Source organism: Macaca fascicularis, chromosome 14 (genome assembly GCF_037993035.2).
Source record: "Macaca fascicularis isolate 582-1 chromosome 14, T2T-MFA8v1.1".
NCBI lineage: Eukaryota > Metazoa > Chordata > Mammalia > Primates > Cercopithecidae > Macaca > Macaca fascicularis.
In genome coordinates, this window is record NC_088388.1 from 2,561,477 (window position 1) to 2,587,651 (window position 26,175).

The window sequence follows — 26,175 nt, forward strand, 5'->3', positions numbered from 1 at the left end:
CCCATAAGTTTCAGAATGTTGTGTTTCTATTTTCACTTGTTTCAGTAAATTTTTTATTTCTGCCTTCATTTCTTCTTTGACCCAATGGTCATTCAGGAGCATGTTAATTTCCATTTACTTATACAGTTTTATATTTATTTATAGTTTTATGCTATTGTGGTCTGAGAAGATATGTGACACTAATCCAATTTAAAATATATATATATTTAAAATCATACTTAGTCTCCTAACATATATCCTGGAGAGTGTTCCATGTACTGATGAGAAAAGTGTGTATTCTACAGCTGTTTTATGAACTGTTCTGTAAATGTCTGTTAGGTCCATTTGGTATAAAGTGTAGTTTAAATCCAATGTTTCTTTGTTAATTTTTTGTCTAGATGATCTGTCTAATACTGGAAGTGGAGAATTGAAGTTCCCAAGATTATTGTGTTGAAGTCTACCTTTCCCTTCAGATTTGATGTTTGCCTTATATATCTGGGTGCTTTGGTTTTGGGTGCATATATGTTTAGAATTGTTATATCCTCTTGGTCAACTGATCCCTTTGTCACTATATAATGACTTTGTCTCTTTTTACTGTTTTATCTGATATAAGTATAGCTACTCCTGTTTGGTTTTTGTTTCCTTTTGCATGTAATATCTTTTCCCATTCCTTTACTTTCAACTATGCGTGTCTTTACAGGTGAGATGAGTTTCTTGTAGACAGCATTTAGCTGGGTCGTGTTTTTAAGTTCATTCAGCCAGTCTGTCTTTTAAGTAGAAAGTTTAATCCATATGCAAGGTTACTGTTGATATGCGAGGGCTTATTCCTGTCATTAATTGATTTCTGGTTATTTTGTGTGCTTTCATGAAGTTGTCATTTCACATCTTCATGTAAGACTCCCTTAAGCATTTCTTGTAGGGCCTGTGTAGTGGCAGTTAATTCCCTCAGCTTTTACTTTTAAGGGAAACACTTTATTTCTCCTTCATTTCTGACAAATATAACTTTGCTAAATACAGTATTCCTGGCTGGCAGGTTTTGGTTTTGTTTTTTCTTTCAGCACTCTGCATATATAATCCCATCATCCTGGCCTGTAAAGTTTCTGCTGAGAAATCTGTTAGTCTGCAGGTTGTTCCCTTATAAGTGTCTACAACCTCTTTTATCGCTGGTTTTATGATTCTCTCTTAGTCTTTGGTTGGGCAATTTGACTCTAATGTGCTGTGGAAAAGACCTTTCTGAATTGTATCTATTTAGGGTTCTGAGATTCCTATATTTGGATCTAAATCTCATGGGAGATTGGGAAGTGTTCAGGTATTATTTCATTAAATAGGTTTTATAATCTTTTAGTTTGCTCTTCACCTTCTGGGACACTGAAAGTGTCACCTTATGGCACCCTGCAAGTCACATAGCCTTTGTTCATGCTTTTCTATTTTTTCTTTATTTTTGTCTGAGTCATTTCAAAAGACTTATCTTCAAGGTGTGAAATTCTTTCTTCTGCTTGGCGTGGTCTGTTACTGAAGCTTTCAAATGTGTTTTTATTTCATTCAATTAATTATTCAATTCTAGAATATCTGTTTGGTTCTTTTTATATCTATCTCTTGCACACATTTCTCATTCATACCCTGAATTGTCTTTTCTGATTTCTTTGTATAGTCTTTAGGACCTTCTTTAATATTATATTGAATTGTTCAAGGTTCCATCAATTTCTTTTTCACTGGAATCTATTGGAGAATTATTGCATTCCTTAGGAGGTGTCATGTTTTCTTGCCTTTTCATGTTTTCAGTGTGCTTACATTGGTATCTGCACATCTGGTGTAACAGTAGCTTCATCCAATTTTTTGATCTGTCTTTCCTAAGAGAGTCTTATTCCCAAAGATGTATCTATGGTGTTCTTTGGGCAGGGCACTTTGGTTTTGATTCTGGGTGCCTGCAGTAGTGTAATCTCCATGGAATTTTTTTTCAGCTGTAAACAGCACCAGTAGTGTCTGAGAGCTCCTCTCTAGTTTAGGATGCAGTTATTGGTGGAGGCTGTGGTAAAGTCTGGCTGGGGATAGGGACATCAGGTGGGCCAGTCCTCAGGCCCAGTGGCAGCAGTGGCTGGCCGTGAATGCTTATCCTTGGACCCAATGGTGGTATATGCTGGCACTAGTGTTAGCAGGTCCAGGAAGACCAACTTTGGGCCTCCAGGCAGCTTGCTCAGGTGCCAATGATGGCAGAGCTGGGCCACAGGGTGGGTAAGCCATTGAGCCCTGAGTAGCAGGTATGGCTTGGGCAATGGTGGTAGCGGTGGCAGAACAATCTTCTGCCTCCCAAGGTGTCCATGCTGGTATTGGGATGGCTGGGATAAGCTGGATGAGCTTGTCCCAAGGCCCACAGGTGGCAAATTCAAGTGAATGCCAGTTGTGGTGGTAATGGTCAGTTGGGTAGTGCAGTCCTCAAGCCCCCAGGAGTGCTCAGGTGCCAACAATACTAGATAGGGCAGGGTGATCCCTAGGCCCAGAGATGGTATGCGCTGGCACTGGGAGAAAAGAGGGTGGGACCAAGCCGGGTGGTTCTCTCCTGAGGCCCTCCAGTAATGCAAGAATGTACTGACTGGTAGGCAGGCACAGGATGATCCCTGTATACCCTGCTGAATGCTCATGCAGGGGCAGCAGCAACTCTATTGCAGCCCTACTCCTGGGGAAGTTGGGTGGGATTGCTTTCAGTGGCAGCAGCTATAAACAGGCAGTTGGGCAATGCATGCTTCAGCCCCAGGTGGTGACTATGGGCAGGGTTACCTTTTCTCAGGATGTTTTAAAATACATGGCAGCCTTGCTTCGGCAGAGTATTGCCAGTGGCTCATGTTTTGGCCTTGGAGGCAGCAGTCAGGGGTGGCACCCAGCTTTGTGTAGGGGATGTCCATGGGGCTCCAGGGATGAGATACAGGGATGTGGGGCCCACGGCAGATGCAGCCTGGTGGGGGCTGGGCTATCAAAATGGAACTTTCCTGAAGTTGCTTGAGGATTCAGGGGATGTGTGAATTGCCTGAGGATTCAGGGTGATCTCCCTCTCTGGGAGCTGTTCATTGCCATTGCACAGTCTGTAGGTAGCCTCTTGTTAGTCTCAGGGCATCTATGGGTCAGGCGGTTCTCTGACTAGGATTTCACGCGTCTGCTGTGGGAATGTGGACCAGAGAGGGCTCACTTACTTACCCTTTCTGCACATCGAGGAGTCTCTTCATGCTCCCAGCCAGTCCCATAGAAGCCGACTGCCTGACTCCCCTCTTATCCCTTCGTTGGGTTTTTCTTATTACTTCTCAGTTGAATTCCAGCATTCTCTCAGAGGCGATCTATATAAACCGTGATTACCTACTTGCTATTTTTGTTCTTTGTGGAGGAGGTGAGTGCCAGATGCCTCTAGTTAGCCATCTTGAAGCCCCTGCTGATATCCAGATAGGGATTTCATAGCATCTGTATATTGCTATGGGTAATATGATCCTTTTAACATTATTCTTTCAATCCATGAGCATGGGATATCTCAAAAATTTTGTAGCCTCTTAAATTACTGAAATCAGTATTTTATAGCTTTCACTGTGGAAATCTTTCACCTCCTTGGTTAAGCTTTGCTTTTTTTTTTTTTTTTTTGTAGCTATTGCAAATGGGATTGCTTTCTTGATTTCTCTTTTGGCTAATTTGCTGTTTCACAGAAATGCTACTGATTTTTTTTGGGGGGGGGGGCGGGGGCCAGGCGGGGGGAATAGAGACAGGGTCTCACTCTGTTGCCCAGGCTGGGGTACAATGGTGCAATCTCTGCTCACTGCAACTTTCACCTCCCAGGTTCAAGCGATCCTCCCATCTCAGCCTCCCGAGTAGCTGAACTTCAGGTGCAGGCCACCACACCCAGCTCATTTTTTTACAGATGGGGTTTTGCCATGTTGCCCAGGCCAGTCTCAAACTCCCAGGCCCAAGCAATCCACCCACCTCATCCTTTCAAAGTGCTGAAATTATAAGCATGAACCACCACGTCCACTTCTACTGGTTTTTGTTTGTTGATATTTTTATCCTGCAACTTTACTGAATTTGTTTACCAGTTCTAAAATATTTTGGTGGAATCTTTAGGTTTTTCTATGTATAAGACTGCCATCTGCAAAGGACAGTATGACATTCTCTTTTCCAATTTGGATACCCTTTTTCTTTTACTTGCCTAATTGTTCTGGTGAGGACTTTTCTTACTCTGTTGAATAAGAATGGTGAAAGTGGGCATCCTTGTCTTGTTCTAGTTCTAAGAGAGAAGGTGTTTAGCTTTTCCTCAGGTAGCTGGTGGGTTTGTCATATATGACCTTCATTGAGTTATGTTCCTTCTAGACATTAGGTGTTGAGTTTTTTTTTTTTTTTTTAATCATGAAGAGATGTTGAATTTTATCACATGCTTTTTCTGCATCTATTCAGATGATCATGTATGTTTTGTCCTTCCTTCTATTAATGTGATATATCACATTTATTGATTTGTATATGTTGAACCATCCTTGAATCCCTGGGATAAATCCCACTTGATAATGGTATATTATCTTTTTGATGCGCAATTGGATTCAGATTGCTAGTTTGTGTGTCTGTGTGTGGGTTTTGTTTTTGAGGATTCAGCATCTATGCTCACTCAGGGAGATTGGCCTGTAGTTTTCTTTTTTGCTGTTGTTGTGTCCTTATTTGGTTTTGGTATCAAGATACTGCTTGCTTCACAGAATAAGTTAGGGAGAATCCCTTTCTCTTCAATCTTTTGGAATCATCTGAGAAGAATTCATGTTAGTTCTTTAAAAGTTTGGTAGAATTCAGTAGTAAACCCATGCAGTCCTGAGGTTTTCTTTACTGGGAGACTTTATTACTGATTCAATCTCATTCCTTGTTATTGCTCTGTTCAGATTCTTTTTCTTCCTGGTTCAGTCTTGGGAGGTTATATATGTCCAGGAATTTATCTGTTTCCTCTAGGTTTTCTAATTGTTGACATATAGTTAGTTGTTCATAATAGTCTCTAATAATCTTTTGTATTTCTGTGGTGTCCATTGTAAGTCTCCTTTTTCATTTCTGATTTTATTTGGGTCTTCTTGGTTAGTCTAGCTAATGGTTTATTGATTTTCTGTTTTCAAAAAATCAACTTTTTGGCTGGATTTGTTGGCTCACACCTGTAAACCCAGCACTTTGGAAGGCCAAGGCAGGCCGATTGCTTGAGTTCAGGAGTTTGAGACCAGCCTGAGCAACATGGCAAACCCCCTTCTCTACAAAAAAAAAATATATATATATTAGCCAGGTGTGGTGCTGCACATCTACTCAGAAGCTGAGGTAGGAGGATTGCCTGAGCCCAGGAAGCAGAGGTTACAGCAAGTCAAGATCACACCACTGCGCTCTAGCCTGGATGACAGAGCAAGACCCTGTCTCGGGATTGCAGGGGCAGGGGGAACCTCATTTCATTGATCTTTTGTCTTTTTTATTTTTTATCTCTATTTAATTTAGATCTGCTCTGATCTTTACTATTTATTTCCTTCTAATTTTAGGTTTGATTTGTTCTTGTGTTTCTAGTTCCTTGAGATGCATTTATTAAGTTGTTTAAAATATTTCTACCTTATTGATGTGGGCGTTTATTGAAATAAATGTCCCTCATAGCACTTCTTTTGTTGTACCATCTACATTTTTGTATGCTGTGTTTCTATTTTCATTTGTTTCAAAGAATTTTTAAATTTTTCAAATCAGGCTGGGCGCAGTGGGTCACACCTGTAATCCCAGCACTTTGGGAGGCCGAGGTGGGCGGATCACAAGGTCAGGAGATGGAGACCATCCTGGCTAACACAGTGAAACCCCGTCTCTACTAAAAGTACAAAAAAATAGCCAGGCATGGTGGCAGGAGCCTGTAGTCCCAGCTACTCGGGAGGCTGAGGCAGGAGAATGGCATGAACCGGGGACGCAGAGCTTGTGGTGAGCTGAGATCACACCACTGCACTCCAGCCTGGGCGACAGAGCAAGACTCCATTTCATAACAAAACAAAACAAAATTAAATCAGTTTCTTCACTGACACAATGGTCATTCAGGAACATGTAGTTTGATTTCCATGTATCTGTCCAATTTCAGAAGTTCCTCTTGTTATCGATTTCCAGTTTTATTCCATTGTGGTCTGAGAAGATACTTGATAAGATTTTGATTTTTAAAAATGTATTGAGACTTGTTTTGTGTCCTAACATATGGTATATCCTGGAGAATGTGCTATGTGCTAATGAAGAATGTGTATTCTGCATCTGTGGATGAAATGTGTAAATTTGTTAGGTCCATTTGATCTATGCAGTTTAAATCCAATATTTCTTTGTTGATATTTTCACATCCAAATGATCTGTCCACTGCTGATTATGGAATGTTGCCATCCCTAACTATTATTTTATTGGGGTCTATCTCTTTAGCACTAGTAATATTTGTTTAATATACCTGGGTACTCCAGTGTCGTCGGTTTCACACATAATTGTTATATCTTCTTGCTGAATTGATCCTTTTATAATATATAATGACCTCCTTTGTCTCTTTTTTCTTTTTCTTTCTTTCTTTTTTTTTTTTTTGGACTTAATATTTTTTGTCTATCTACTCCTGCATGCTTTTGATGTCTGTGTAGAATATCTTTTTCTATCCATTCCCTTGCAGTCTATGGGTGTCTTTACCGGTGAAGTCAGTATCTTGTAGGCAGCATGTAATTGGGGTTTTTTTTTTTTTAATTCATTTAGCCAGTATCTATTTTTTACTTGGGAAATTTAAATTACTTACATTCAAGATTGTTATCAATAGGTGAGGACTTACTCCTGTCCTTTTATTGTTTTCTGATTGATTTGTATACTTTTGTTTCCTCTCATTGTTTTTCTTTGCAATTTTATGATTCTCTGTAGTGATAATCCTTTATTCCTTTTCCTTTCTCATTTGTGTATCTGCTCTACTAGTAAGTTTTATGCTTTTGTATTTTCATGATGGTAGATATCATCCTCCTACTTCCAGATGTAGTACTCCCTTAAGCATTTCTTGTGGGGCTGATTTAGTAGTAATGAATTCCCTCAGTTTTTGCTTGTCTGAGGGAAGCAAAATTTCTTCCTTCATTCTGCTTCATTTCTGAAGGATAGCTTTGCTGGGTATAGTATTTGTGACTAGCAATTTTGTGAGCTTTTCCCCACCTTTCAGCACTTTGAATATGGCATCCAATTCCTTCCTGGCCTAGAAGGTTTCTGCTGAAAAATCTGTTCGTCTGCTGTTGATTCCCTTATATGTGACTTCATGCTTCTCTCTTGGTGTTTTTTAAATTCTCTCTTTGATTTTTGACAGTTTGATGAAAATGTGCCTCAGAGAGGCCCTTTAGGGTTAAATCTATTCAGGGATTTGTCAGCTTCCTTTATCTGTTAGTCTCTTTCTCTCCCAAAACTTTGGCAGTTTTCAGGTATTATCTTCTTAAATAGATTTTCTGGTCCGTATCCCAATACTTCTTCTGGAGCTCCCAAAATGTGAACTACTGTTAGCTTAATAGTGTCTCATATGTCACACAGGCGTTCTTCATTCTTTTTTATTGTTATTTTTTAAATCTGTCTGGTTTATTTCAAAACACCTGTCTTCAAATTTAGAAATTATTTCTTCTGCTTGATTTAGCCTGCTTTTGAAGTTTTCAATTGTATTTTTTATTTCATTCATTTAATTTATCACTTCCTAGACTTTTGTTTGGTTCTTTTTTATGATATCTAACTGTTGGATTTCCCATTTAAATCATGAATTGTTTTCCTGATATCTTTGTCTTGTCTATTTGTGTTATCTTTTATCTCATTGGGTTTCCTTAAGATTTCCTTTCCTTTGGTGTCTATTATTGGAGAATTATTGTGTTCTTTTGGCAAGTCATGTTTTCTTGTTTTTTTATTTCCCCAAGATTTTTGTGTCCCCAAGTTGATATCTGCATATCTGGAGTAACAGAGACTTCCAATTTTATGCAGTAGCCTTAGTAAGGACTTTTGCTGTACACGTGTCTGTAGTATCATTTGGGTAGGGTGCTTTGGCTTTGGTTCTGGTTTGGTGCAGAAGTGTGGTGTCTCTACAATTAATTAGACTATAATCAACATCAGTGGTATCTGCAAGTTCATCAGTGGCTTAGGCTGCTTAGTGCTTAGGATGTCTGTGAAGGCAAAAAGGCTCCTTAGAGGTACTTACTCCTCTATTTTTCCTGATGTTGCTAACTACCTTCAAACATTTTGACAAAGCATTTTAAGCCTCTTCTCTCTGACTCTGTATGCACAGTTTTGCAGTGCTGGGCAGGGGACTAGAATGCTATTGGAATTTAGTTCACTTTGCTACTCACAGACAATTTAAAGGTATTCTTTCTCCTAATACTGCTAACAGCATGGGTCATGTGGTTTTATTTGCACTAACTGATTTTATGCTTTTGGGGAGGATAAGTGAGATGATTTATAGTCATAGGGGACGGGGAGCAGCATGCTATTTTTCTCCAAGCCTGGCTGAAAGTCTTTTTAAAATTATCCTTTTTTCTTAGTGCTCCTATCTAATCTATCAATGTGTCTTATCAACTCTCTGGATTTGCCCACACCTAGTCTTTCCAGCTATCTCCCTGGTTAGGGACCACCACCATTTCTCTGCCTACATTGTTGTCCTTACCTCATTACTGGTCTCTTACTTTCCACTGTTGCTTCCTCTACTCCATTCTTCACATAACAGCTCAAGGGAGTTCTTTAAATGTAAAGTGGATCTTGCTGCTTCCCTACTCGAATGTTCCAACAGCTTCCTGTCACACTGTCTTATGTCAGTCTCACAGCACACACAGCTTAATTCAGAAATCCTTGTGCTGGTCACTTATTGAGAAAGAGCTTCATGGTGGGCAGCTGGGAAGCTGCACAGAACACTCCTCAGAGTTCTACAAGCGGCTGAGAGAGCTGGGGTATTTATCTGTCACTAGTGAGTGCTGCCCCGGTGGTGGCTCACTTTCCATTCCTTTTGGCCTGCCCTGTGTGCAGCTAAGCAAGTCCCTGAAGTCAGAGGTAGTGCTTATGAAAGTATCTGGTGGGCTTGCATTAAGAAGCCGTCAGTGTGGAGAACGTGAATGCTAAGGGCATATGAGTGTGCCCTTGAGTACGTGGATATTGTGTTCTTTTCCTCTGTCTCCAGTGCCTGCCATATAGCAAGTCCTCCAAGATTTGCTGATCTGCCTGCCCCACCTGGGGTCTCTCTCTCTCCCACAGCTAGCTGACATTCGCCATGTGGCCCTCTGTTCCCTGTAATAGGCCATTTCCTAAGTAAGCATCATCCTCATTTCTATACATTTTCTGATTACTGGAAATTCCTCAAGTGTTGACCATTTTGATTCCTGGGCCCCTTAAGAGTCCATTAGCATTGGAATGGAGCCCACAGGACCATACCAGACAGATGCCACCACATTTTTTCTTGAAGTAGTGTTCAGGCTGAGGGGGTCATAGCCGAGAGGTCCCCCTGGGGCCGCTTGCTCTCCTCCTACTCACAGCCCTCCTGCAGCCAGCAGCAGTGGGGGAGCCAAGCTGAGTTGATTACTTTTGACATCAGTTGTTAACATAATTTTGATGTTGAGCCTCCCCCCAGTTCTGGGGTGGCTCTGACTGTGTCCAGGCTCCAACTTGAGAAGCTATAGGGAGCCTCTCGGCCCCAGATCTGGCCTGGCTGGGAGGTGGCCTGGGAAGGGACCTGTGTTTCTCAAGCCCGCGCCCTCGGGGCCTGGGGGTGGGGCCCCAGCAGATGTCTGGATTTGGTAGCCAGGGCCTGGAGCCGGATGCTGAGAATGAGGCCTGCAACTCATTTCCCCATTAAACATTCTGAGAACATCTGCACCGGTTTCCAAGGCTTCTCCCTCACTAATTGCTTTGATTATTGTGTGAAGTTAAGAACTGGCACATTTCCGTGATGTTGTGATGAAGGTGAAAAGATCGCTCTTAATTAGATTAAAAACATTTTTTTCTTCCTGTGTAATTTTGCCTTGAAAATCAAGGCCACTTTTTTGTTTTCTTCATCCAAAGACCTCCAGAAACTTTCCTCCCCACCTCTCCAGAGGTTTCTGGGGAATGTCCTGTGAGCTCAACTCTTGGAGAAGATAGTGCTTAACCCAGATTCCATTGTATATTAAAGTTTCCTAGGGCTGCTCTTGCTGCCTGGAACCTTCCCCTGGAAATGTGTCTTGGGAGACCTAGACAGTGACTTCCTGCAGCATGGAGACCTGGGTGGGTCGATTTTAGTTGTGTGGGTGGCTGTGTTGCTCTCTTTCCGTTTCCTGGGCTCACTCACGCTCAGGGTTGACCCTGTCCTGGCTCTGTCACTGCCTGTCTTCCTCAGCGCCCCCGCTACTCAGACCCCACCCTTGGGCCTGCAGAGCCATTTCCGTTCACTCTGAGATTTGTGTATGCTGAGGCTTGCTATACTCATTCTAAGGAGAAGTGTTTGGGGTGTGGGGGTGGTCCTCAGTATCCTAAACTTGGGTTTTAGAAAGCCCAGCATCCTCCCTGGGATTTCTCAGGATTCCGGAAATCATCTTTGACTGTGTCACATTGCTGTCATGCTTGAGGCAAAACTATTCTGCACACCTTTGATCCAATGTGAGATCCAACGTGTTCCATAATTTGCATCAAACATCCTCATACAGCAGGGTGTGGAGAGAGGCTCACTGAAGGTTTGGGGAGATGAGGACTTGCTTCACAGCAGTAGAAAGCCTATGTCCCACCTTAGGAAGTCCCTTTTCCAAGAGTTCCCTGTGCTGTTGCAGGGTTAGGGCCAGGGCCTTGGCCTCAGGCCAGCTTCTTTCCCACAAGCCTTCTCCCTGCCCTCTGCCCTGAAAACTAGTGGGGGCAGTGCAGAGCAGTTCAGCTATTTTGTAACCTTGACTGCCCCCAGGCCCATGTCCTTAGGCTCACACCTCACCCCCAAGTTTGTCATGCACATTCCTGAAGACTCTCTTGGTAACAAATGATGGAACCCCAACTCAAACAAGCTTAAGCACAAAAGGGACATTTTTTGGCTCACACAGCTGGACACAGCTGTTTCAGACACAGCTGGACCCCAGAGCTGAGATGATCTTGCTCACTTGCTCTCACTCTCCCCCTCTTGTACTCCCCTTCTCCCTCCCCGTTCAATCTTTTGTTCTCCCTTTCCCTTGCTCTCTATCCATTGGCCCCATGGGATGGCTGTATCCTTAGGCAGCTACTTTCTAAAAGGGGCAAAATGGCCACCAGCTTGCATTCAACAGCTCAGGAAGCCCAGCAGAATGAGGTCATCTCTTTCCCCAGGATTCCTGCCAGAATCTAAGGCCAGGTTCTTATTGACCTCAGCTGGGGTACAAGCCATCCTTGGACCTGCAACTGTACCTCCAATGGCTGAGGCAAGGTCCACAAGGACCCCTTTGGGGATGGCCAGAGGGTACCTCAACACTGCACACTAGGAGTGGGAAAAGAGGAGCCCCCTAAGGAAGATTTGAGAAGCTGTTCCCAGAAGCCAGGCCTGGCTGCTGGGCCGGCAAAAACAACAGGTGTCCACTCAAGCAAGGTATTTTCCTAAGCGGAACTGGGTGCCAGCTGTGAATATACATTTTCACTCCATTCCTCGCCTTGTTCCTGGCAGCTGTTGTGGGAATGGCTTTTACACTTTCCATCCATGTCCCTTACTTCTCGCCTCTGAGTGGAGACACAGGTGCTGGCGGGGCCACTCTGGCTCGGGGTCTATGAGCCGGGCATGGGCAGCTGGCACAGGCTGTGGGGCTGCGGCTCAGCAATGTCACGCAGGGCCTGGCTGCAGCTGTCCGGATGCCCCTGGGGAGGGCTTCTCCTTCACAGTGCAGGATCTGCAGGGCTTTGGTGAATCCACTGAAAGGGGGAGATTTCTTGAGGGGGCCAGGGAGGGGGCTTCTACTTGCGAAGGATAGGGAGAGCTTCTGTTCATCCCTGTGAAGTAGGCTGGCTCAGGGAACTCGCCTGTGCCAAACCCTGGAGAGACATGGGTGAGGCAGAAGGCAACGTTCCCGTGTCGAGTGCCAGGCACACATAAGCCCTGCAGCCGTACAGGGGAGGGGGCAATCTCCAGAGCCCTGGAAAGCTTGTGGAAGAGGGCTTGGGTTACACCTGGGAGATTAGGCAGGATTTTAATCAATCAGGAGGGGAAGGGCAGGGGATGAGTGGCTGGGTGAAGTTACCAGGAAAGGCCCAGACACTGGCTAGAGTCTCTTGAGGGCAGAGGGCGGCAGGGATGGGCTGGAGCTTTGAGCTTTGTCATAGGCTGGACTTGGGGCTTGAATGCTGACCTAATCTGGGCAGGGAGGGGTCTGGGGCTCGATGAGAAGGCAGAGGAAGTGAGACCAGAATTTCTTGGGAACAGAGAGCCTCGAAGATCTTCATGATAGGAGAGCTCTGTGTTGCCTCATGGGCAGCTCCAGGCCAAGTAGAGGGACATATTCTGGCAACTCTAGAATAAGATGTACAGGGTCGTGGGCCAGAGAGCAAGGCACAGATACAGGAGACTTCCACCAATTATTGTTTCTTGACTTGGAAGAGTATCATCCAAAATAGAAAACACAGACACAATAAGGAAGGAAATGAAAATTACCCAAAGTCCCTTCACCCGAAGACAAAGTTAACATTTGGATCTGTTTCCTTCTAGTCTTTTTTCTGTGCCTGTCTTTTTAAAAAAATAAAATTCAAATCCCTCTATCAAGCAGGACCACTGATTAGAAAGGAAGATGCTGTGCTGAGTTTGATTCCTGTTCTCCTGAGAGGGTGAGACTTGGCAGCCAGCATCCCCAGCTGGGGTAGTCGCCACGCCCAAGGCTGCCTTTGCCATCCCAGACCTCCCATTTTCCTAGAAAACAAAATTGTTTTGTTCTGCCCTGAAAATTTAGGCCCAGATCCTGGCTTTGACAAAGCAAAGGCAGCCAAAGAATTAAAGCATCAAAAACCAGGACTGTCTTAGGAAAGTGTGACTTCATTGTTACCAGGATGCTGTGCTCTTTGTCCCCAGGGCCAGCCACTCCAGGCAGTTCAGCAAAGGGCACCTGGCATTGCTCCGGTACCTCCTGCAGAGACTGGATATCCAGATGAACTGCCCTTTCAAGTACATCATGGGCTCAACCTTCTCTGCAGATGTGAGTTCAGGCTGTGAAATACCCACTTCAGAGGTGGGGGTGACAAGCAAGACTTGTTAGGGCACAGCACTTGCCCTCAAGCCCTGGCCTGAAAGAGGCAGCACTAGTGTGTCTGGAAAGAGCTGAATCCCCACCAACCCACCCCCAGCTCCCCTCCATGCTCTCCTAGATGCCTGACCTGACTACAACCACAGGTGAAAACAGGAAAGAGGTGGCGGCTCTGGTCACTGCCTCCCTGTGGTGGAGAAAGCACGCCCCACAGTCTCCAACACACAAGCCAACAGACAATAACCTCTCCTCTTGAATTGGAAAAACAAACCTGTGGAGTCCTTCTCTGCCCCTTGCTATAGGGGCCCCATATGCCTTTCCCAGGATTAAACCAAAAAGCACACATTCCTCTCTGGCAGGTGCAGGTCCCACCCACTCTGGGCAGCCAACTGATGTGCACATTTTAATTTCCTAAAACACCAGGGCAGAACCTTTCTCAGGGGTCAGGTGGCTTACCCTTGGCCCTCAGGCTTTGGAGATGGCGATGGCACTTGTCATCATGGGTGTTTGGAAAGCAACTCCACATTCTAGCCTCTGCTCCATCGTTCCTTCTATATACAAGTGATGCAAACATCGAAATATGTTTTTTTCTTTTTCTTTCCTTAAAAAAAAAATTGAATCCTGGATGACGTTTTAGCTATGTCACTTGACAACTGCTTTATATAACCCAGGGTACTTGAATCTCAGCCCCAAATCTCTAAAATGGGGGCAGTAGCATGCTTCTGCCAGGTCCCAGACCTGTGGGTCTCTGAATGTGCACACATTCTTCAAGCCTTACGGGTCCTTCCCTGGTCTCTCTAAGGATGTCATGGGCACAGAGCCCTTTCACTCTGAGCCCTTCTCCTGGCTGTGACTAAGTAATGTCTGTGTGGTTTCCTGCTGGAAGTCTGCCACTCGCCCCCATGGGCCATGAGCTCCTGAGTTTATTTACATTTCCCTGATTGCTAGTCAGGCGCAACACCTTTCCACATGCTCATCAGCCTTTTGGATTCTTTTGTGATGTGCTACTTTGTCTATTGCCCATTTTCTATTAAGTCATTTATATTTTTCCTATTGATTTGTAGGAGTCCTTTGTATTTTGTGGGCACTGTCTTTTCACTCTTTAAGATGTATTTTGATGACTGAGTCTTAACTCTAATGTCAAATTAATCAGTCTTCTCTCTTATGGTTATTGCTTCTTTTAAAAAAAGAAAACCATCCTAATGCTGATGTCATTAAGATATTCTTCTATATTCGGTCATGTGACCATTATACTTTTGCTTTCCATAATTAGGTCTTCAATCCTCTGGAATGACAAGAATGGATTTTTGGTGTATGATGTGAGGTAATTAAGGATCCAACTTAATGTTTTCCGAGTGTGGGTATCCAGCTGCTCCTGAACATTTGATTGAAAAGTCCATCCTCTTCCCAGGATGTGAAGGCCACCTCTGATACACAGCAAGCTTCCATATTGTGTGGGCTATTTCCCAATGCTCAATCCTGTCCCATTGGCCTATTTGTTTCTCTCTGTGTCAATACCACATTGCCCTAATGATCACTGCCTTGGAAGAAGTACTGATGTTTGGTACAGCAAGTTCTCCCACCTTGTTCTTCAAGAATATTGCCAATTCTTGGCTTTTTGCACTTCCAAATCGCTGTTAGAATCAGCTTGCCAAAGTTCTCACACAGAAGCCTTGAGATTTTTATTAAGATTTGGAGAGATTTATTAAGATTTAGAGATAATATTTTCAGTATTAAGTCTTCTAGTCATTGGAATGAAGGCATATTTCTCCATTTATATCTTCTTCATTGTCTCTTATTAAAGTTTTACAATTTTCTCCATAGAGTTCTTGCATATCCTTAGTTAGATAATTAATACTTTTGTGCTATTGTATACGGTTTCTGTTTTCACTTGTTATTTCACATTTTGTATTTGCAGAAGAGAAATAAAAATAGTAACGAGTCCCCACATCCCTTTCACCAGCTTCCCGTTAGCATCTTACATAACCATGGTACATTGACCAAAACTAAGAAATTAACATTGGTACACTATTAAGCTAGAGTTGTTAATTTATTTGTATTTGCCCAATTTAACTAGTAATGTCCTTTTTCTGTTCCAGGATCCCATCTAGGATCTATCATTACATTTATTGAGAATGTCTCTTTAGTCATCTCTGATCGATGACGGGCTTCTCAGTCTTGTTCTTCATTAACTTGACACTTTTGAAGAATACCAGTCAGGTGTCAGTGTCCCTCAGTTTGGGTTTGTCTGGTGTTTTCTCAGGACTAGACCAGGGTTATAGGGTTAGGGGAAGAATGCCAATGAAGTGAGATGTTTTCCTCATTGTGGAACATGACATCAATATGGTTTATCACTGGTAATATTAACGTTGAGCCAGTCATTTAAAGTGGTGTCGGCCAGGCTCCTTCACTGTAAGTGAATTGCTGTTTTTCCCTTTCCATAGTTTAGTCTTTAGAAGCGAGTCACTAACTATAGCCCACACTCAAGGTGGGGTTCAACTCTACGTCCTGCAGGAGAGTATCAAAAAAAAATCTGAAAATGTGTGTTAAAACTACCACAGCAATGAATATATTTCAAGGAAGAAACTTAGAAGTTTCTGAGTTTCACCAACTAATTTCAGCATTCATTTGTGGATCATTTTCCTGCAGCAAATATTACTGTGATGTACTTCAATTTTCCTCATTCCTTCTACATTTTTTATTTGGAATTCCTTTGTAAGGAAGAGTCGTCCCTCTCCTCCAATTATTTATTTAATTTTATCAGTGTGGATTCGGGAGTATTTATTTTTTGAGTTATAGTCCAGTATTATTTATTTTGTTGCTCAAATTGTTCTAGCTGTGGCCATTGGTGGGTTCATGTGTCCTTTTGACGTGTCCCCCATCCTTTTCATTTATTTTTAAGCATTTCCTTCTTTTCTAGCACTTGACAATACTTCAGGCTCATCTTTTATTTTCCCTACCCTAGCCCTAGAATCATCCATTCATCCAGAGGACCCGGGCTCCTTTTATTGGAGAATGAATAAAAAAACTGGATCTAGGCACGGGGTATGCTCGTGGCTACTAGGGTATCACTGCTTCTATCTCCTCTCAGTGGACAGAGCTAGGAAATATATGTATGTATGTAACCTGAGTACACACACATCTTTACATATCTGTATCTATATAAAGCTAACCATGAGTTCATACTGACATTTCTGACCAGAGTTCATCCTTGCCCCCTCCCCGAAAACTTATTTATAGCTTTTTCTGTGACAGCGAGAAACCTGGCTCCCATTACCTACAGTTCATTTACTTATTTGTGCGACCCTATTGTACACATAGTACCCTATGTGAAGCAAATTTACCTACTAGATTAGAGTGTTTATGACAGACTTTTGCTTTAACCATAGAGTGTCCAGTCAAAACAGTGTTTTTGAAAGCAACATATGCCAGCTTCTCCTCCTCCTTTCCTTTCACTGCTATGTCATTTGTTTGTAACACACATAGAATTCGCTTATCACAGTCTGCTTTCCATCGTAGGGTCCTCCAACATCCGGGTTAATTTTTAAAATTTGCATACAGTAAAATCCACTCTTTGAGATTCAGTTCTGTGGGCTTTGACAAATGCCTGGAGTCATGTATCCACAATCCAGTATCATTCAGAGAAGTTCCATACCCCTAAAAATACCCTGGGGTGAGTCTTTTGAAGTCAAGTACTTCTCCCCTAACCTCTGGCAGCTATTGATCTGTTTTATGTCCCTGTAGTTTTGTTTTTTCTAGAATGTCCCATAAATGGGATTCTATAATATGTATTCTTTTGCATCTGGCTTCTTTCACTGCTTAGCAAAATGCATTTGAGATTCATCCATGTTGTTGCATAAATCATTAGTTCATTTCTTTTTATTGCTGGGTGGTATTCCATTGCATGAATATATACCACATTTTGCTTATCCATTCACCTGTTGAAGGACATCTTCATTGTTTCCAGTATTTGGTAATTATGAGCAGAGTTACTATACACATTTATGTACAAGTTTTTGTGAACATAAAAATTCAATTCACTTGGGTGGGAAAGGAACCGATAGGTCACATGGTATGTGTATGTTTAACTTTATAAGAAATTGTTAAACTATTTCCTAAAGTCACTGTGCCATTTTGCATTCCTACCAGCAACATATGAGAGTTCTACATGTTCCACATCCTCAAGAGTGGTTGGTATTGTCAGGTTTTGAATTTTTTTTTTAATTTATGGAATTTCATTTTGATTCTAATTTGCATTTCCATATTTATGTTAATTACGTATCTTTTCATGTTCTTATTTATAATCCATTTTTAAAATTGGATTGTTCACTTTATTGTCAAGTTGTAAGCATTCTTTATATATTCTGAGTGCAAGTCCTTGACCCGATAGGTGATGTGCAAATATTCTTTCCAAGTCTGTGCTTTTTCATTCCATTAGCAGTGTCTGTTGCATAGCAAAAGCTTTTAATTTTGATAAAGTCCAATTTGTTGATTCTTTTTCTCTTGCGAGTTAAACTTTTGGTTTCGTATTTCAGAATTCACTGCCAAATCCAAGGTCCTGGAGATTTTCTCTTTATGTTTTCTTCAAGACATTTTGTGGTTTTACGTTTTATTTTTTAGTAAGGTTGTATGTAGTACCCTTTAAATTTTCATTTTCTAATTGTTGATCATCTGTCACATCAGGCATAAATACTAAATGCATTAAAACTTTTACATACATACATACATATACATACAACACATTTGAACAGTTAAATTAGGAATAAATTTAAGAGAGAATTGTATTACTCTGATGTGGGAAAACCTTCCTTTTTTATAAAGCAAAAGATGTATCACTTTAAAAACATAAAACATTTTCTAGGATAAAAGCAACATAATTCAGGTGAAAAAACAGATAGACTGGGGAAGATATTTGTGCCTCATATAACAAGGAGTTAATGTCTATAATATATAGAAAATTCCTACAAAGTGATAAACAAAAGTGAGCAAAGGATATGAACAGGCAATTCTGCAAGAGGAAACCCAAATAGATGCCAAGCCCATAAAAGGTATTCAACACAGATGGAAATAACAGCAATGCCTTAGTTTTCATCCATGCTTGGTAGTCCCTGCAAAAGGTGCTGACAACCTTCATTCGGGCTTCATTCAACAGTTCATTCAGGCATGGATGTGGGAAAGCTGGGGGAGCCTGAATTGCTACAACTTCTTGGGAAAGCAATCCAGCAACATTTATTAAAATTACTAAGGACACACCCTCTCACCCTGCTCCAATATGTCAGCTTTTAAGAATAAAGATGGATATGGTATCGTAGTCTGAATAATTAAGCAGCTTAAAACTATAAGAGCCTGAATGTCCATGATATACAGAATGGTCAGCTGTGGCCAATCCAAACTGTGGACTATTATGCAACTACTAAAATCATTAAATCCATGCCTACATACCTAGAGAAAAATGAAATGAGCTTATGTTACAGAGTGACAAAAACAGTGTCATCCTATGTGTATAAAAGCAACTCCCACCTGGCATCTGCTGCTCGGATGAGCAGAGAGGGTGGGGGCTAGGGATATAGTTGACAGTTAACACTGATGACCTTGGGGGAAGAAAGCCATTGTGAATATTCGATTTATTCCACTTCCTACAGATGAGTACTTAATCCTTTTGCAATAAAATATTTAAATGAAGACAAATATAATCCAAGAGCAAATACTGATAGTGTGAACAGAGAGTGGGGAGTGATAAGGATCAGTATCCTGAGCTCCTGTGTCAAAGCTGCAGAGGTGGGCCCAGGAATCAGAATGTGAAACCAGCTGTTGGAGGGACTCCTGTGCCTCACTGGGGGTGCAACTGGTTGATGTGGCATCGTGTTGTGAGAAAGGAGTTCTGTGGCTGCCCCCACCTCCCAGGTTTGCCATTCCTCATGGGTCAGAGGTCCTATCACCCCATCTTTCCTGACCCACCGCTCCGTCAGTGTATGAGTGTGACAATGTGTGGTTGTGGGAGCTGTTGTCCCATACCAGGCCTGTGCTTGTCACCTCTGTTTTATTCTTGACCCAAGAATAAAACGTGGGAAGAGGCCCAGAATCTGAGGTAGGGAGAGTCTTTGACACCTGAGCACAGCCCCAGGCACAGTTACCACTCGAAGAGGATTCACTGGCCTTTACTTTCCTCAGACACTGAAATGTCAGGAACTTTGGGGCCATCTTAAACACCCACCCACCCCAGCACCCCACTATAAAACTGACTGTCAGGGCTGGAGCTTCCAGGCACAAACTCCACTCCTCACCTGGCCCTGGGAGCTCACAGGCCTGGCTCCACGGGACTGGCAGGTTGGGTGTGAGGCCTAACCTGCTCTCCCCACACTTTCTCCTCAGTGAGGAAGAGCCCAACACTGCTGGAAGTGAGCACACCCCACTTCATGAGAACCAACAGCTTCGCTGAGGACTTGGACCTGGAAGGGGAGACTCTGCTGACACCCATCACCCACATCTCACAGTGAGTGCCTACATGTGTGTGAAGGGCTGGGCTGGAGGGGATGGCGCTCAAGGAGTCAGCCTTGGTGCTGGAGAAGGCTTGCCCTCTGGCCAGAGTGCTATCTACTCGCCTAGCGCCCACCACTAGCCGTCTGCCTGGCCCCAGCACCGAGGCACCAGGCAAGAGAGGAGAGCAAGGGCACTTCCCACTGAGTCTGGGAACATGATCCTGTTGTTTTGACTTATGGAAAACCAGACTGATCATTTTCCACTTGTTTTCATGCTTTGAGAGTCTGAGATTGTTTTTCTCTCCCCGAGCCCCCTCCCCTGCCCCCCAAAAAACAGACGACTTTGTTTTTTAGCATTTCCCCGTGGAACCCTGGCCAAAGCCACGGGGCAGATGCTGGGTGCAGTCTGCCAGTTGCTGCTGCTGTCCTCAGGGGCTCCTTCAGGTGGAGGAAATGGCTGATTTTCCACGCCTTCCAGTTGGCCTTCCCCTGAGGCACAGCTGGCCTGGGATGCATGCCCATCCTCCCCCGCCGTCACGGCATGGCCAGGCCAATCCCCGGTGCCCAGCCATGGTGTGATTCCCCTGCGACATGTGACTCAGTGCTCCCCGCTGGGGTGCCCAGCAGTGACAGCCATGCAGTGGGGTCAGTGGGGCGCTCAGGTCCATTCTGGCCACAGTTCCATTCTGGCTGCCAACCCATTGGGGATTCCCCTTGATAAATGTCTTTGTGTCAGGATCTGTGAGTGACACTTGCAGCCCTTCTGAGGGCCACTTGCGGGGACTCTCCTTCTCTCTAGCAACGTTTTTCTAAACGGTGTTTCGTTCTTTGGACTCTCTGAGGGTCAGGAGGTGTCCTGAGCCATGTGTGTCTTTGTCATAGTGAGGCCCTGGGACTCCTGCCTTTGCAGCCAGCCAAGTGCAGGCCTGGCCTTGCAAATCACTAAGGAAATTGTGACCCATGGTGCTGGGGGGCTGCAGGTGTAACCAGAGAACTGGCAGGGTTGGGTAGACAGAATGAGGCCACCTCCAGGGAAGGAGTAGCTGTCTTAAGGGGTAATTATGATCAGATGGGACCTGCCCACCATCTTTCCAGGCCCCCCCAATTCACAGACAGGTTGGCAGTACCTCATGGTTGGTAGGGTATGAAGAGGCTCCAAGCGAGCCAGCAGGTCACTGGAAAGCAGGGGTGACTAGTCATGGACACCCTGAGAATAGGCTCTAAGCTTCTGGGCCCCTCCTGGCTGGGTAAAAAGGCAGGAGCAGAGGTGTGAGCAGGCTGGTAGCCAGATGGGCTGCCCAGGTACAGGTCAGCACCAAAAGACAGAATGATGGTTTACACTGTGGCCAAGGCTTGTACCAAGTCCTGGACGTGACGGACCTCCAAAGTGATCAGTGTTAGAGTTTAGTGGCTCATGTTGTGTGCAATACAGGTGGCAGTGGCTGTATTGCCTCTTGGCTGTCCCCTCAGACAGGGACTGTCCCTTCTCATCCTTCTGGCTGCTTGTTCCTCCTGTTGGAGCTCTCGCTCACCTTGGTTCTCTTGGTCACAGACCGGCTTCCAGACATGCAAAAAGTCATACTGGGAGGAGAGGGCCATCACCCACAGTCCATCTAGCTGGGCAGCCAGGCCTTACCAACTCTTGGGTCTTGCAAGGCCCCTGCAGGTGAAGGTGGTGAGAGACCAGGCACTATGTGGATCACAGCCAAACCTGCAGCTGCCCAGTAAATCACCACTATGGGAGTGAGGGCTGCTAGTGCTGTTATCAGCACATGCCAAGCTCCCTGGAGCCAGAGGTTACCCACCTGCCCCAGGGGTGACCCAAAGCCTGTGTGGCTGTGTCATCTAGGACACTGGGCTGTTTCTTGTTCCATTCCAGGATGACAGGGCCTGAGAGACCTGAACACCCATCCCCAAGCTCTCCGCCCACTCTGGGTCTGGCACATTATCATTCTGCAAGATCCTGCAGCCTTTTCAGGTTGGCACTCCCATGGCCTCCAGTGATAAGTGGGCCCAGGCAGATCACAGACTGCAGTCATCACCCAACCAGGTCCCTACCCTGGAACTTACCAAGGCCTCTCTCAGAGTAGACTGTTCCAAAAGTGACTGCTGGATATGAGCCAGCCTGGGAAGGCAGGAAGGAGCCCAGGCATGGCGCTTGGGGTGAGGGATCTGAAGAGGGGACTGGGGGAGGGAAGAACAAGGAGGTTGCTGCAAAGGGGCCACCTTGAGGCATTGTGTTCTGGTCAGGGAAAACTCAGGGCTGAGGCGTCAGGGGAGCTGGTTGGAGTCAGGGTACGGTCTCTCCAGAGAGGCCTGCAGGGGAGAGTGGGCACATATAGTGTCAGGGCCTAGGAACCCACGCTCCTCCAGGGATACAGGCTGGGTAGAGGCCCCACTCCACCTGGGGGGGAAGGCTGGCAGCAGTAGGCACCCTGTTTCCTCAGGACCCAAACCGCCTGGTGGCAGGGGTGTGGGGGCCGTGCAGGTCTTCTGCCCGCGTTGGGGCTGCATTCCTCCACCTCCCATACAGCCTGCCCAGTGACTGAAGCCCATAATTAAACTCGGCTCCAGCTGCTCAGGGATGCAGCAAAGCTCCTGTGGGCAGCCCGGCCCCATGGACCCTGAACTGGGAAGAGAGGCACACGCCCTGGTGTGTGCAAGGAACAGGGATGTGTGCTGGGGTCTCACTGGGGGCAGAGTGGGTGGGAGGCAGTTACCAAAAAAATTTCCATTTTTCTTCAGCATTTTACTGATGTTAAATGTATTACCATGCTGGGCCAGTTCCAGAATTCAAATTAAAAACATAAATAAAGACACATTTTGTTTCCATCTCGAGCTCTCCCCGCCCGCAGGGCCCCAGAGAGGTGAGGTCACTGTAGCCTTGATTACGGGAAGGTCCCTGGGGTTGGGCGAAGCTCCTCTTTCCGGGGCCTGTTAGCCAGAGGTGGGGTGGGGGTGAGCAGGCCTGATGCAAGCTAGGGAGCCACAACAAGATGAGGCACGGGGTACCCAGGAGACAGAGTGGCTTCGCTGCACCCCAGCCTATAGGTGGGCCTTACTGCTCAGCCTTAGGACCCTTAACCAGCTCTGGGGGGCCAGGACTCAGCCTCGAACACACCTTTCAGGCAGAAGCTGTCTTCCTAGGTTCAATGGGGCACAAGAGAGTTCCTGCCAGCCTCAAACTCCCTGAGCCTGTGTCTCCCACCCAGAACCATGCGACAGGGCTTCTGAGAGAAAGGCATGAAGTAGAGACAGTAAGCCTGCATGGGCAGTTGGGGAGAACCCCCATGACAGAAGAGGAGCCCTGTACTCCAAGAGCCAGGATGAGTTCCTGGGATTCTGACCCACTCATTGTCCTCTGCTCACCAAGGGTCACTGGCACGACAGTAGGTGGGGACGGTGCCAAGCCTGTGTGCATCCCTGTGCCTTGCGTGTGGTGACCTGCCATCTAGAATGCCCTTGTCACTCATCCGCAGCTATCAGATTTCCATTCATCTTTCCAGTGTCTGCTCAGCAAACCCCCGCCAGGACACACTCAGGCTGCACGGCTGTGTCCTCCTTTGGCTCTCAAAGCCCTTAGTACCAGTTCCCCAAGCCTTTCAAATGGTGCCAGGAGGGAGTAGGGCATGTATAGCCCTCTTGGTCTCTTCCTCTCCAGAACCCCCAAGGCCGCAGGCACGGAGAAGCACTAGGATTGCCACTCATTCAACCCTGCCTGAGATGAGGCAAGGACTGCAGGCACATTGCGCCAGTGCTGAGGCACAGGGCTAGGGGCCTGAGGATCGACGTCTCTGAACTTGGGGGCTGTGTGCAGGTGTGACCTGGGTGAGCTTCTCCCAGCAACCTTGGGAGGCTTAAACCATTTTTGTGAAATCCTCCCTCACACTGCATCCCCAACTGCCAAGCCAGCCAGGACTGGCCTGGAAGTCACACGTCTGCCCCATTGGTTGCACATGGATACCTGAGATAGACAGACCAAGAAGACAGGCCCATAAGCCCTGCAGCCTGTGGCTCTGCCCAGCCCAGTCATGTGGTTTCTCTGAAGGGCTCCCGTCTCTTCTGTTTTGGCATCTAAGACGGGCAAGCCCCAGCTTGAGGTTAACAGATACTGCCCCCAGTCCCACTCTCCAGGGGGACCCTCAGGGAGCACCCTGCCCATTGAGATGGGCATGGGGGAGGACCAGGAGCCCTGAGGCTGGGCAGAGGGGGTGGAAAGAAGGCAGAGGGAAAGCTGCAGAGACCCCCACCAGGTGACTGTGAGCGCCTCCCTGGCAAGCATGTGCTTGCCTGGCCTCTTGCGACATGACAGCTTCGCAAATCCTTGAGCAAAAACAGCCCCGTGTGCGTTAATTAGAATTTCCATGTCTTCAACTTTCTCCTGGACCCTGCAGAATCTCACGCCAAGACGTTCAAGTTGCTCTTTTCCAGCAAGGCCGCTGTGGCCTGGCTTTCATCCACATCACTACTAATGTCTCCTGAATTCTGCATTTGTCAGCAAGGCCAGGGCCAGTCTGTGCCGTCTGGAAATAAGGGCAAACGTCACAAGGGTGGCCCCAAATTTGGCTCCATGGACCAGGGGGCTAGCTCTTTTGATGGGACCAGCTTGGCCTGGGACATTTTGGAGACATCCAGGCCCACTGTGACACACTCCCACAGACCCCAGGGTACCAGGCACTGCAGCTCTGTGAGTGTCTAAGCTCCTCACCATGTTTCTCTCCCTGTAAACTTTGGTGGGAAAGGACAGAAAGGCCATTCTGGGACCAGTGTCCAGAAGGATGAGTGAGGGGCTTGTCAAGAACAGATGAGACCATTTTGTCTTTCTAGATCAGTGTCCTGTCTTCTGCAAAGCTTCATACCACCTCTGTCTGCACGAGGTGCCAAGGAAGCCCTCTGGGGGCCCGCCCGGGAGGGCTGTGCAGGGCTGCATGAGTCATAGGATCCCCGTCAGAGCCCCACATAGCCCCAGCCAGGCTCAAACCCGTCTCTGAAATGCATGGGGGGATTAAATGTTCTTCTAATTAAATTAAAACCGAGGCGTAATGGCTCAGTGGGAAAGAGATGGGATTGGGAATCAGATGCCCTCAATCTGGCTCTCAGCCTGCATCACAGCCCAGCTGTGGCGGCCCCCCGTGGCCCCCTAACCTTTCCAAACTTCACTTCCTCCATCTGAGCATGTGAGGAAGAAGTGGCTAGCCTTCTAGGGCTGCTGCTATGGGGAGAGGGCCACACTGTCTAGGTGGATGGCCCAGAGGAAAGCAGTGAGGCTTCTCACTTCCTCTGCAAGGGAAGGGCCATCCAAATCACCCTGCCCCAGTGCACTCTGGCCAGGTTCAGCCCTCTCCACTTGTGAACTCCCAGCCACGATGCTGCTCAGGTCCTCAGCCAAGCGGGTAGTGTCAGAGGATGTGACAGAGAGAACATTCACACCACAGAGGTGGCTAGAGGGCAAAGGACTTCACAACTGCACTAATACTGTCATGGAGACACTTCTGGCAGTAGGGGCAGCGGGTCGGGGCAGGGTGGGGGGGCACATCCCATATAGATCTCTTATGTGCTCTGCCTAGACCTGAAAGGGGAGATTGAACTGCAGAGCATCTAGAGGCTGAAGCACAGAGGTGACCTAGTCAGGAGTCTGAGAGCCATGTCCCCTTAAGTGAGGGAGTGGAATGGGACTGGGCCTAGCAGCCCTGAAGTCCAGGACTAGCCACCTCTCTAATTGGGCTCACCTGGGCTACCCTGTTATAGGGTGGTAATGTTAAACTTTTAGTTAAAGTGTGACACACACACAGATTAGTACACAGGTCTCAAATGTGCAGCTTGAGGCATCTTCAGTCCCTGAGACCCATGTGTGCAGCACCCAGAGGAAGCAACAGAACCCCCAGAAAGCCTCTCAGACTCCCATTTCCTGTCACTGACCTTGAGATTAACCACAAGCCTAACTTCTAGCAGCAAGGACCAACTTTGCCCACATTTGACCTTTATGCGGTGGGAATGATGCAACTCATACACCTTTGTGTCCAGTGTCCCCCACTCAATTTGATGACTGGCAGCCTCTCTGTGGGGCTGAAGGGAGCAGTGCTCCCTTGTGCTCCTTGCTGTCTGGTGCTCCACTGTGTGCATGGCTTACATCATTCATCCATTCTACCACCTGTGGCCAGCAGGCAGTTTCTGGCATAGGTTGCTGTTTAAGAATATTCTGTACATGCTTTTGGTAAGCATCAGGTTGCATTCCTGGGGAATATATGCCTATATGTGGAGCTGCAGGGTCCTGGGTGGGCATATGTTTACTCTTAGTGAATACTACCCAGCAGTCTCCCGAAGGAGTCATCCCAGTTTTCATTCCCACAGGCAGCATTCTGGCTGCTCCACATCCTAACACTTGGCATTTTCCGTTTCCTTTTTAGCCATGATGGTGAATGTCCAGCAGCATCAAATGGTGATTTTAATTTGCAGTAACCTGTGGACTAATGAAGTTGAGTCCCTTTCCATGTTATCATTTAGTCAGATACATCATTCTGTATAAATTGCCC

The 26,175-nt window shown here is 45.8% G+C and overlaps 1 protein-coding gene across 9 annotated transcripts in view; it reads left to right on the plus strand.

The window, feature by feature from the left end:
• Positions 1-26,175, plus strand: part of KCNQ1 (potassium voltage-gated channel subfamily Q member 1) — a 400,925-nt gene that overhangs the window by 192,468 nt on the left and 182,282 nt on the right. For all 9 annotated transcript variants that reach the window (XM_015435245.4, XM_045372364.3, XM_045372365.3 and 6 more), the window contains one exon: positions 19,536-19,656. In XM_015435245.4, coding sequence (XP_015290731.3) covers positions 19,536-19,656 — 121 coding nt within the window. The remainder of the gene's footprint in view (positions 1-19,535; positions 19,657-26,175) is intronic.